The 13,774-nt window shown below is 42.9% G+C and overlaps 1 protein-coding gene across 1 annotated transcript in view; it reads left to right on the top strand.

The window, feature by feature from the left end:
• Window positions 1–4,022: 4,022 nt before the first annotated feature.
• The window catches only part of kcnh6a (potassium voltage-gated channel, subfamily H (eag-related), member 6a), a gene marked incomplete at its 3' end in the record, with an annotated part of 68,822 nt that continues 59,070 nt past the window's right edge, over window positions 4,023–13,774 (top strand). Inside the window, exon 1 of the mRNA XM_079564710.1 lies at window positions 4,023–4,225. Within this exon, the coding sequence (XP_079420836.1) occupies window positions 4,150–4,225 (76 nt within the window). The 5' untranslated portion in view covers window positions 4,023–4,149. The remainder of the gene's footprint in view (window positions 4,226–13,774) is intronic.

Genomic DNA, 13,774 nt, shown 5'->3' with positions numbered 1-13,774 from the left:
AATAAAGGAAGGAAAGAAAGAAGGAATTAAGGAAAGAAGGAATGGAGCAGGCAGATCTACGGCCCGGATCTACGGGGGTGCAAAAGGGAGCATTGCAGCCTCATTTTGAAATGTTTGCGCCCTAATGGCATCCCAACGTATTTTAATAGAAACTCTATTTGCACCCTTGTGAAACTCGAACGCACCCTCGGTCAATTTGTACTGGAGCCGGTGCAGGGCTGATAAAACAGTCAGTTTTCAGGTTTTTTGTGGTAAAATCGTCATCATCAGATCAAACTATGGTTAAAACGCTCTCTCACTCTTTCTCCAAATCACAAGCTGAAAAACGCTGCTTGTTTTGAGAAAGATCCGCCTCATATTTACTTTATTTTTATCAAAAACCTGATGTAAAGATGCTACATTTAGCCGCGGCTTAATATAGATAAGCGCCACTACTTGTTAGCATAAGAAGCATGAAGCTAACGTGGTTTCCTGGTTAGCGTCGGGATGTTGAACCACTTTGTTCCTCTCCGAGTCTCTGAATCTTTATTTATGTATTTATTCGAGCCTCTGCAGTTATAAAATGGACTGTTTGATTTGCGATGCTAATGTTGCTAACACCCAGCTAATGACGAGTGCGCTCTCTAAACTATTTGTAACTTTATTTATGAGATCGTAATCGGATAGCCAACTATATCATCTCTATTTCTTATCCTATACCCAGTCAGGTTTAGGCTTCCTTATAAAGTGAACAGTTTTTTTTGTTTCTTTTGCCTGTTTGTGACTCTGGTTTGAACTTGTGGCCTTGTTTGGAGTAAAAACCGCACTTGAACTTCTGTTTTCCTGCCGCCGCGTCTGTTCCGAGTCCAGCGCGTTATCTAATCCGTCCCTTTGATTGGTGCGTAAACAGGCCGTGTTCGGCGGGAGCAGGGCCGTTCCCGACCCCGCATATATTCCGGGTTATCGCGGCCGTATGGAGAGATATAGGCGGCCGCGGAGTGTCGGATCAGCGGCTATTTTTGGGCAGAGGGCGTCGGTGTGATGGTGAGCGCTCCAGGGGTCTGCGCTCTGTCACTGTCACCGTCAAGACCCGGCGCTGCGCCACACTTCCGGCGGAGACTTTCACAATAAAAGACTGCACTGACATAAGGAGAGTCTTTTTGGTTCTTCTGCACATTTATTTGTCCTCCAATCGCACCTGTTTGGACCTTTGTCAACATTGCCAAGTGGATTTTCCCTCATAAAGTTACATTTATATAAATCACCCATTCATCGTGTCAATATTCAAATAATAATTTACTAAATTACAAATGTTTTACAGTTACATAAGTTAGAACACAATGACTTTGGGCGAAAAACAGGAACAAAAAGGCAACATTTTAATGGCCAACAGATCAATATCCTTTCAAATTTAGTATAGTTGTTTTTAGGGCTGAAAAATCGAATCGATTAATTGACGACTAATCAATTATTGAAATAGTCGACAACTATTTTAGTAATCGATTAATCGTTTTCTGGTTCACACAGACTAAAATGGAGCAAAAATGACATAAAAAATGTAGTATTTTTGATGAAAACCTACTTTGATTTTATATTTAGGGTCTGTAGTGTTTTGTACAATGTAAATTTCATTAATAGAGCCTTCAGAAAACATTTCCCTTTAGTTAACTCCATCAACACATCCTCAAACAGCACCACTTAAGCTATAATGTGATAAAAAAAAAGTGGAAAAAATAAATATTCCTACACCATTCACAGCCAAGCGATTAATCGATTAATCGTAAAAATAATTGATAGATTAATCGATTACAAAATAATCGTTAGTTGCAGCCCTAGTTGTTTTGCAGACAAACTTTTGAGCCAAACCGTTTAGAACACGGTCAAAAGCTTGATCGAAAGATGGAGCCGCTGCTTTCATGTTGGGTCTGTAGATAAACTTATTTTTTATTTTTTATCTGTAAACAAACTCCAAGCTTCCGTCTTGCCGTTTCTCCTTGTTCTGTCAGACGGGGCATTTCTGTGGAGTCTGTATGTTGTCGTCCTATTTCTCCTACATCCCATCCTGAATACTTGCCCAATATTATTTTGTTTATTATGTGACATATATATGATGGAAAAAACAATATCTGGGTGTATGCATACAGTGTATTCTTGTAGTTGTTGCCCAACTTATTATGACCTTATTTACCTCTATTAGGAATGCAAAGAAGCCAATGGCAAATGCATAACTAAACTTTCCCTGGACATTTTGATATTTTCTCTCTCGATATCATGCAGTATGAACCCAAAATGATTAAATACGACAATGTATTCCTTTGATTTTATGAAAGTAACTGTATTCTAAATATTGTCAAATGTAGAGTGGGCTAACTGTTATAACTGGTATAATCCCCAACACTGTCAATGAAATAAATCTTAAAGGGGGGGCATTATGCAAAATCGTCTTTTTCAAGCTTTACATCATGTTATTATGTCATTCCCTCATTAAAAACATGCCTGAAGTGTTGCCTTGGCACATTCACGTATTTTTGAGTAATCTGTCAAAACTCTGATGGCGGCCATTTTAGGGATAGGTTTGCCTGAGTCCTCCTAGGAACGCCCCCACCTCCTGGAGACGCCTCCGAGCTTTCGTCACCAGCCGAGTAACCAACCACTGCTCCTCAGCAGAAGCCCCTCCCCACTGATGCCACAGACAGCGTGTGGAGGGGGCGTGTCTGAAAGGGTCAGAGGTTCTTAAAGAGACAGAGGCCTATTTCAAGACATTCGCTACAGCCAATGGGCTATATGCACAGTTTCCCCACGTGACGTCTTCCTGGACAGTCAGCCAGACGCAGCACTTCCTGTCGCTGGTCGTTTACGTTCACAATTAGCAGGTTCCCACACAAAAATAGCGATAGCTCAGGATCTGGTTAAGGACAACGAGTTACTGATGGACAGTCACAGCAACGTATTACAAACATCATGTTCGCTGTGAATCCAGCACCCAAAGGAAGCGCCAGCTGTCGTAAGGGCGGAGCTTTTATCTTAGAGCTAAAGGCTAGTGTTGAAAAATGATAATATAACATGTAAACAAGTAAATATTATTTAAACCACTAACAGGACGATTCTTTTTTGCGCAGGCTCGTTCAAAACTTTGCGCTAGTTTAATTTTTTATTTTGTGTTAGCCGCGTTAGCTTCAAGACAAAAACATCCACCGTTATGAACACGGAGTTTCCTCCAGTGAAGTCGTTACGTCTCACGTAATATTTTTTAACCTGCTCCAGTCACATCTGAACTTTTACTCACTGTCCTTTACCAAATCTTAAGCTATTGCTTCATTTCTGTGGGACCTGCTCATTTTTAATGGGAAGAGATGACAGACAGGAAGGACAGCCTCTGGCTGACTGTCCAGGCGGAAATCACGTGGGGTCACTGTGCATATAGCCCATTTGAGAGAGACATTTTATACAAGGCAGTTTTTCTATTTTACTGCATTTACAGACCAACAGAAGGGTTGGACATCATTGTAGTGTGATATAGACTGGTGCTATGTGGCTGAAAAAAGAATAACACCCCCTCTTTAACAAGAACAACCAACAGTTGTCAGTTCAATCTTCACCGAACGCCATTATGAAAGTAGGAGTGTCCATCTCACATGTTTTAGTGAAGTTCTAAACACTAATATTGTTGTATAAACGAGCCTTGTCCTCCCATTTAAACCTTTCCCCTTCACATCAACAGTTACCGTCACAGTCCACTTTATTGTGAAAGATCCTCCTCCGCGCTTCCGGTGCGCCTCCCCGGTCTCCGCTTGACCGTGTGGCCGCCTGGGGCGCATCAGAGCGCGGGCAGAGAGACAGCGCTCAGCCGCCTCTGAGCATCAGCAGCCTGGACCCGCCTGGAGCCGCTATTCCTCCCGGAGACCGCGCGCACTTCACGGTTCAGCAGATTATCCACAGGTGTCCGCGAGCGTTTTATACAGAAATCATCCACTTTTTATCCAATTGTCTTTCACTTTTAACCTGCTGCTGTTTCGCATTTCGAGCGCTTACGTTTCACTTTTGACGCACGGCTCCTTCACTTTTACAATCGGCCTCTGAAACATTTATAGGCGGATTACTTAAATATTTATCGATCGCTTTTATTGCTCTGGTTCATGAGCGGGGGACGCGCTTTTTCCAAGCCGCAAAATGCCTGTGAGACGCGGCCATGTGGCGCTGCAGAACACCTACCTGGACACCATCATCCGCAAGTTCGACGAGCAGAGTGAGTCTTTATTTCAACTTTCTACAAGTATTTACATTTACACATTCACACATTTACACGAGCCTGACCCTGAGGCACAGCTCACTCCTGCTTTTTGTTTAGTTTCTTTGTCACACACGGTGCAAGTGAGGCTTACTTTTACTTTACTTAAAGACACTTTACCTGATTTTTTTCTTATATTGTTAGACCTTGGGGGGAAAACGTTGTGCCTCTAATTCTAAAACATTTGTATCAGTTTCATAAAGCATTTGTCTAACAGGTGACCCTGAAAAGTGACCTTGCAAGTTGTGAATATTAACCTCTTAACTCCCGCCTGAACCGAGAGCATTTTCTCCAGTTTAGCTTTACCCAAATTAGGGCTGTCACGGTATGAAAATTTTACCACGGTTATTGTGACCAAAATTATCACGGTTCTCGGTATTATGGTGGTATTTTTTTTAAAATGTGTGTTAATATGTTCAGAAAGCATTGATAGTCCTACAGTGCTTGTTGAATAAAAAAATACAGACAAAGCCTTTTCACATCAAAGTAAAGGAACTATAACGATGTGTTGTTGATGTTTCGAGGTATTACATGCACTATTTATCGCGTCAGAAACGAAGATAAACCGTCTATATCAGGAAAACTGTTGTTGTCTTTCCAGTGAGCTTTCGCTTTGCAGATTTGGGAAAATGCCTCAGACAGTGATCATTATTAAATTCATAAAAGTGCGGCAAGAGTGAATCTGCCATCGGGAGCCCCGTAACGCATTGTGCCATCGTGCGGAGGTATCCGGACACGGCTTATGCTGGCGGTGGCGCTGCAGCCGCACTATGGGGCGACTCGTTACATTCTCCCTCAACCCAAAGTCCCACATCAGCATTTCAGCTGAAACGCTAACGTTAGCTTACTGCTATAGAGCTGTGGAGACGGTCACGCAGGAGAGTCAGAGGTTCGAAGTCTTGCTGCTTTAGAGACACTTTTTCCTGCACGTTCCACAAACTGAACTCTGAGGCTGATAGATCCTGCGCGCTGTCGTGTCGGACATGATTCCAGCTTCGAGAAAGTTTTGTTTAGGCAAACAACAAAGTGCACATGCACGGAAACTGCAGCAGATGAGACGGTGGCTGGTGAGGCTCACCGTGCCTACACCACGGGCGCGGTTATTCACCGAGATAATAATAAAAACACAAAACAAGACGGTCATTTTCACCGTCAAAATTTTTACCGGGGTTTACCGCTACACCGGTTACCGTGACATCCCTTACCCAAATCCTGTAGGCCAGAGTAACGCCTCATTTGAAAGCTATGATCTACAAAACTCATCTAAATGGATCTTTTTCCTCACGTCATCAGATTTTTTTCCATCTTTTTGGGGGGGTATTCAACTCATTTTGTAACTTTTTGTCATTTTTTTAATCCATTTTTTGTCAAAACTAAAAATCTCCACATCAACCACTGTGTTTATAGAATTCTGTTTCAGTCGGAGCAGGTGCCAAGACAACTCAGTGGGAGAAACAGTTTTTGAAAGGAGCAGCTGAGGTGGCTCGGGCATCTGTTCCGGATACCTCCTGGTCGCTCCCGCGGGAGGTGCTCCAGGCATGTCCTATTGGGACAAGGCCTCTTGGAAGACCAAGGACACGCTCGTGGGACTATGTCTCCGAGCTGGCCTGGTGTCGCCTCGGGGTCAGAACAGCTGGAGGAGGTCGGGCCCCCCCAGAACAGCTGGAGGAGGTGTGTGTGGATCGGGAAGTTTGGACATCTCTGTTGAGACGCTGCCCCCGTGACCCGGCCCCGGATAAAGTGGAAGAAAATGGATGGATTATTTGACAGTGATTGGATTCACAAACCAACATCACACTCATATTTTTAAATATTGTGTCCACTTTTGGACGCCTTTATGAGGAAATAATTTCACCATGGCGTACAGCAGGGGTAGGCAACGTCAGGCCCGGGGGCCAAATCCGGCCTTCCAGCACAGAACCTCTGGCCCCCAGGATGATTTTGAGAAACACTAGTACACAAATCAGGGAGTACTTTTAACATTATTAGAGATAAATGGGAGAAACAGAGGTAGAAATACTGTCAATACACCCAATGAGGTCATGCATGTACAACATTGGCATTTGATAGAAGTGCACTGGAAAAAGAATAATTGTTTTCAGGAATAAATGACATGAATATACTTGAATTATGAGAATAAATCTAAGGTTTGAGTAGATTTGGTCTGGTCTTGGAGGAGATAAAACCTCTGGTAGTCGTTAAAATCAATTATTTGTCTGATTTCAAGTGGGTTTTATTCTTGTTCCATTGGCGCTATAGCGTTTGTATCTTGGGATTAGTTCAAACCAACTCAAATTCAACATAGAAGAACTTTTATTCAAGCAATTTTAAGTCATTTATCTCACTTAAGATGGTCATGTTTCCAGTGTTGTGCTTCACTTTGGGGCGATTAATCAGCGGCTTCGGCCCTCGGTCTGTTTACAATAAAGAAAATCAGCCCCTCCGCTAAGAAACTTGCCTCCCCCTGGCTTACAGACTCATATGAGCTGGAAGAGAGGACTTTGAACTTTTGGACAGTTTTTGTTTCATGTGAATTGATCCCAGGAATTACAGAGAAATTAGCAACAACCCACCTCCATTTGAACCTCCAGGCTCTTCAGAATGTTGTGACGTAGCTCATACTTTCACCTGCCGTGTCTCGCCTGTGCTCACTGCCGCCCGTCGCCCAAAGTTCACAAAGTTAGACAAATCTTCATATTTAAAATGGGGAGTTTTGTGTCCATGAGTTACACTGGAGCGTCACGTGACCCCGAGTGGATCCTCCGGAGGCGCCGCTCCTCCCGTCCCGCTATTTTCCTTTGAGTTCGTAGAAGTGTCTCATCCCAAAAAAGAATAAAGAGCTCAAGATCACGTGAGATACAAACATCACGTCAGGAGCAAAGAAAAGGAAACTTCAGGCTCATCACTGTGTTTTTGTGCTGAAGCTAACGGCTAACGCTAAAGAAAAGTTGAAATAGAACGAGATTTAAGTATGTCTCTGTCTGTGACTTGAAGTATTCGCTGATCCTTATCGGGGAAATAGTGAGAGAGGAAGGACCGGGACCTCCGGGGTCACAGGTCCCTCGTCACATGAAGCCTTTTGTCCTGATGGTTTTCATGGTTATCTGATTAGCTTTTCGACTGATGGTTATTAGCTGAGGTTTCGTCTTGTTTTAGTTCTTTTTGGTTCTGTTTTCACTGGCTGTATTGAGTTTTAGACGCTGCACTTTGGCCTGGACTCGGTGGGATTAAGTAGAGCGATGGATTGATTTTTCATTGGGGGGATGTCGAACAGTCGAACAGTCGCACAAAGCGCTGGACTAAAGGCGGCGGCGACGAGGCTTTTGACCTGGAAACAGGGGCGGACTGGCAACATGTCCGTTCTGGAAGAGCACAGAAGGGCCACCGGTCCCGCCTCAACCGAGCTTTACCCAAATCTAAAAGCTAAAAAGAAAAGCATCAAAATAGCGAGAAAAAGAGGATCAAAAGTCAACAAAAACGTGAGAAAAACACAACAAAAAATGATAGAAAAAATAATTAGGTAGGTCTTAGCTTTCAAATGAGGCGTTGCATTGTTGATCTCCAGTCGAGAAGCTTTTAGATTTGGGTAGAGCCCAGTATAAACAAACATGAATCTAAAAGGACTTCCGTGGAGTATGGTGTGCCACAAGGTTCAATTTTGGGACCATTATTATTTATTATTTATATTAATGACTTTGCTTCTGTTTCCACGGCCACCTTTCCCGTTCTTTTTGCCGATGATGCCAGTCAAAAAAATAATAATAAAAAGCCGAACTGGGGAAAATGCACTCGTTAATGTGAAGGCGGGGGGTAAGAGGTTAAAATATGTATTTGTGGAAGTCACAATTACGCTAATTTGGGCCAGGCTGGTCAGAGTCCTGGGCTGTTTTTCAGTCCCAGTCCGCCCCTGCCTCGAAATGATGGCGGCCATTTTAGGGATAGGTTTGCCTGAGTCCTTCTAGGAATGCTCCCACCTCCTGGAGACGCCTCCGAGCTTTTATTACAAAAAAATGACAAAAATGTGACAAAAAAATGACAAAAATGTGACAAAATGTGACAAAAAAATAACAAAAAATTAAAAAAAAATGGACGAAAAAATGACAAAAACACTCAACAAAAAATGATGGAAAAAAAATCTGATGACGTGAGGCAAAGAGGCCTCGTTTCCTAGTTATCCAGAGTGTTGTTGATTTCTGGAGATATTTTTTTTGTAATTCATGCAGTTCTTAAGTTTGAAGAGTTTCGTGGCGCTAGGCTAATGCAAGGCTAGTGCATTTCTATGGTATCAGCTAGCCTGCATTAAAAACAGTGTGACCCGCTCCACAGAGCACCTGAGGCAAATCACTTACAACACCAGACTAACCATATAAATGTCTGTGTCCATAGAGTAATTTTAACCATTTTTCATGTAAAATACCTTATATTTGAGCAGCATCAGCTTTGTGGTTGTATAAGCTACGCTGCGGTGGAGTGATCTGCTAGAAAATAGTCCCTCAAAATGCGATCGTTCATGTGATGCAGGTCAGTTATATTCCAAACATGATTCTATGGACACAGACATTTATATGGTTAGTCTGGTGTTATAAGTGATTTGCCTCAGGTGCTCTGTGGAGCGGGTCAGACTGTTTTTAATGCAGGCTAGCTGATACCATAGACATGCACTAGCCTTGCATTAGCCTAGCGCCACGAAGCTCTTCAAACTGCATGAAAGGGGAGACACTGCAGGTGAATAGGGAAAAAAATTATATTTACAGATATCAACTTTTGCTGTCGATCACTGGCATAAATGTGAGAAAAAAATACATTGCAAGTTTTCTGTCATTTTATCTTTTCATATAAGAACAAGGTGTTTTATGCCTAAAAATCTTTTCACCGATGAAATCTGAATAATGGATAGAGCTACATTCAAATTTATTGTTTCATTTTATTGGTAAATGAGCTTTTTCAGAGGGGATTTTGGATTTCTTGTTTAGTTTTAAAATACGCTGTTTTTTAGTGGAAAAAATTGTAAAAATGTAATTTCCGCCTCATTTTTTGACATTCAAAACTCAATAAATGGGGCTTAGGGATTAGATAATAAAAAATCCCTCTGAAAAAATCTTCCAAATATCGTTCAGTCCAAGGCTGGAAAATGTGAAGTCTTTAGGTCCGACTGACGTGGACTTAGTGTCGCCACAATGACAGAAAAATGTGTTTTGAGAAAAAGGCCCTTGAAATTGCATTCTCCCATATAAGTCTATGGGGGAACATTGAATCAGTGCAATATTTAAACATGTTATTGTGAAGATTAGGTATATTTTCTGTTTCCGGGTGAAAGCTTGTATGTTCAGAGACCAATTTGGCCCAAAACCTGAAAACTGAAAAAAATTTGCCTGTAGTGTCTCTAAAGAAAAAAATATATCTCCAGAAATCAACAACACTCTGGATATCTAGGAAATGAGGAACTATGACAGCCCAAAGTGGCTCTTTACTACATCGCACTGCTCTCCCGTGTCTGTCATGTGACACTCGCTGCTCTCTCTCTCTCCCAGGGCGAGCGAGTGGCAGCTACAATGTGTTTTCTCAGGACAAAGTGTTTCATTCCAGCTAAATCCAGTAGACGATGTGCGTGGAGTCTGGGCACGATGATACAAATGCCAGTTTCCCGTCATTCGTGACATTCGTGACATTACTTAATGCGTTTCAACCTTTTCATTTTCTCCAGTTTGGCTTAACCTCTTAACTACCGCCTGAACCGAGAGCATTCTCTCCAGTTCAGCTTTACCCAAATCCTGTAGGCCAGTGAAAGGCTTCATTTGAAAGCTAAGATCTACAAATCTGTTTCCTCACGTCATCAGACTTTGTTCCATCTTTTTTGGGGGGGTTTTCAACTAATTTTTGTAACTTTTTTGTAAATTTTTTGCCACTTTTTCATCATTTTTTAATCATGTTTTTTTGTCAATTTTGCCACTTTTTTGTTATTTTTTCGTAATTCTTTTGTACGTTTTTGTGACATTTTTGCCTCTTTTTCATCATTTTTTTGGTAAATTTTTTGTCACTTTTTTGTACGTTTTTTGTGACATTTTTGCCTCTTTTTCATCATTTTTTTGGTCAATTTTTCATCATTTTTTTGTCAATTTTTCGTCACTTTTTTGTTATTTTTTCATCATTTTTTTGTCAATTTTTCGTCACTTTTTTGTCACATCTTCATCATTGTTTTCGTCTCAGTTCTGTCCTATTTTCTCACCTTTTTTCCAGAAGCTTTTGGACTGGGGTAAAGCCAGACTGGAGAAAATGTGCTCGGTTCAGGTGGGAGTTAAGGGGTTAAACCAAATCTATAAGAGCTTCTTGGAAAATACGTCAAAACAGTAAAAGGAATATAAAAAGGAGGATGAAAAAACATTTAAAAAGTGACGGAAAACACAAGGCACGCAATAACTTACTGAAAATACTGTGTGGAGGAAAAACTGAAGATTGCAAAATAAAAATCTTTTTTAGTCATAAATCGATTAAAGGGGGGTATTATGCTTTTTTCAATCACATAGCACCAGTCTATATCACACTACAATGATGACCAAACCTTCTGTTGGTCTGTAAATGCAGTAAATTAGAATAACTGCCTTGTATAAAATGTCTCTCTCAAAATGGCTGTAGTGAATGTCTTGAAATAGGCCTCTGTCTCTTTAAGAACCTCTGAGCCTTTAGACACGCCCCCTCCACACGCTGTCTGTGGCATCAGTGGGGAGGGGGTTCTGCTGAGGAGCAGTGGTTGGTTACTCGGCTGGTGACGAAAGCTCGGAGGCGTCTCCAGGAGGTGGGGGCGTTCCTAGGAGGACTCAGGCAAACCTATCCCTAAAATGGCCGCCATCAGAGTTTTTACAGATGACTCAAAAATACGTGAATGTGCCAAGGCAACACTTCATCAGATCGGTTTGTTAGTAAATATTAACATTTCATTCATCAAAGTTGAAATAACAAACGTTTGAGTCGGTTTAGTTCTGTTACCTGATCAAGTCTGGGGCTTCTGTTATTGTGGAAGAACAACCGGAGTCACGTCTGAATCCACAGATGGATGTGAATAATTCATGTCACACACGGATCCTCTGAGATTATTGTATTGAGTTTTGTACAGAAACATTTGTGGCTCATGGTAATAATTGTCAGGGTTAATACAATCGGCAGAAACTTAAATCTAATGTTGTTTTGATTTTCCTGAACAAAATATGTTTAGTGCCTGAAATGCCCCAAAAAACTGTATGCATTGATCATTTCTAGACTTATCCAATCTGTGAGCGAAGAAAATGTTTTAGAAATAATAATGTTCCATTTGTACTCGGAAGTCGGACCTTCTGTGCTCCCAGTGGGAAATTTAAACTGGAGCGCCCCCTGGTGTCGGGACGAATCCTCACAAGCCCGAACAGACAGTGATGCACAGTGTTAGCAGTAAATAAAACTATATTTTTACATTTCTTGTGTTCTTAAAGTGATAGTCTGCAAGTTTTCAAAATGAGGAGAAGTTATACACTCAAGCTCCTCCCCCTCCCTCCTGATTGGACCGGCTCGGTCACAGGGAAAGCTCGTCTCATTGGTCGACGCAGGAGGATTCTAGACTCTGATTAGTTACTGAGATCCGGCAGGAGGGACTTTGTGTAAAGTTTACTTACTTGAAAATGCAAGACGAGGTGATTTCCTGAGCAGGTGCACGGCTGTGATTGGCTGCAGGTGCTCAGCTGTGATTGGCTGCAGGTGCTCAGCTGTGATTGGCTGCAGGTGCTCAGCTGTGATTGGCTGCAGGTGCTCAGCTGTGATTGGCTGCCAGGTGTGGGTTTAACACCAGTGTTGTTTTTGGCAGAGCTTTTAGTTTTAGTCGCATCTTAGTCATTTCTAAATGTGAAAGTTTTAGTCAGTTTCAGTATAAAAAGTAATAATCAATTTCGATGAGTTTTGGAAATTGGTATAAATAATAATAATCGCTCGGCTTTATATAATAGAGATAAGATAAGCCTTTCTTGATCTCACAATGGAGAATTCACTTGTAACGTCAGCTCTCAAGAAACAGTCAGGATGTGCAGAATAGACAGGTTCTTAAAGTGATAGTCTGCAAGTTTTCAAAATGAGGAGAAGTTATACACTCAAGCTCCTCCCCCTCCCTCCTGATTGGACCGGCTCGGTCACAGGGAAAGCTCGTCTCATTGGTCGACGCAGGAGGATTCTAGACTCTGATTAGTTACTGAGATCCGGCAGGAGGGACTTTGTGTAAAGTTTACTTACTTGAAAATGCAAGACGAGGTGATTTCCTGAGCAGGTGCACGGCTGTGATTGGCTGCAGGTGCTCAGCTGTGATTGGCTGCAGGTGCTCAGCTGTGATTGGCTGCAGGTGCTCAGCTGTGATTGGCTGCAGGTGCTCAGCTGTGATTGGCTGCAGGTGCTCGGCTTTCGATGAGTTTTGGAAATTGGTATAAATAATAATAATCGCTCGGCTTTATATAATAGAGATAAGATAAGCCTTTCTTGATCTCACAATGGAGAATTCACTTGTAACGTCAGCTCTCAAGAAACAGTCAGGATGTGCAGAATAGACAGGTTCTTAAAGTGATAGTCTGCAAGTTTTCAAAATGAGGAGAAGTTACACACTTGCAAGTTATACAATGTGCAGTAATTTAGACAGATTTACACCACAGGCGCTGCAGAAGTGTCATCGTGAACAAGACTTTCCTCTAAAGCGCCGGCGCTCCTCGTCCTCAGATCATCCATTCAGGAGTTTTAATCACCAATAGCACCGTCTGCACATTTGTACCTCAGCAGCTCTCTGCGTTCATCCATGCATTTTCTTCCGCTTTATCCGGGGCCGGGTCGCGGGGGCAGCAGTCTCAGCAGAGATGCCCAAACTTCCCGATCCACACACACCTCCTCCAGCTGTTCTGGGGGGACCCTGAGGCGACACCAGGCCAGCTCGGAGACATAGTCCCACCACTGTGTCCTGGGTCTTCCACGAGGCCTTGTCCCACTAGGACATGCCTGGAACACCTCCCGCGGGAGGCGACCAGGAGGCATCCGGAACAGATGCCCGAGCCACCTCAGCTGCTCCTTTCGACGTGAAGGAGCAGCGACTCTACTCCGAGCTCCTCCCGGGTAACTGAGCTCCTCACCCGATCTCGGAGGGTGCGCCCAGCCACCCTGCGAAGGAAACTCATTTCGGCCGCTTGTATTCGCGATCTCGTCCTTTCGGTCATGACCCAAATCTCATGACCATAGGTGAGGGTGGGAACGTAGATCGATCGGTAAATCGAGAGCTTTGCCCCGACTCAGCTCCCTCTTCACCACGACAGACCGATACAGCGACCGCATCACTGCTGACGCCGCACCGATCCGTCTGTCGATCTCACGCTCCATCCGTCCCTCACTGAGAACAAGACCCCGAGATACTTGAACTCCTCCACTTGAGGTAAGGACTCCCCACCGACCTGTAGAGGGGAAGGAGAACCATGGCCTCGGATTTGGAGGTGCTGATCTTCATCCCGGCCGCTA

This window comes from Gobius niger (genome assembly GCF_951799975.1).
Source record: "Gobius niger genome assembly, chromosome: 10".
Taxonomy (NCBI): Eukaryota; Metazoa; Chordata; class Actinopteri; order Gobiiformes; family Gobiidae; genus Gobius; species Gobius niger.
This window is presented reverse-complemented; position numbering and strand designations above follow the sequence as displayed.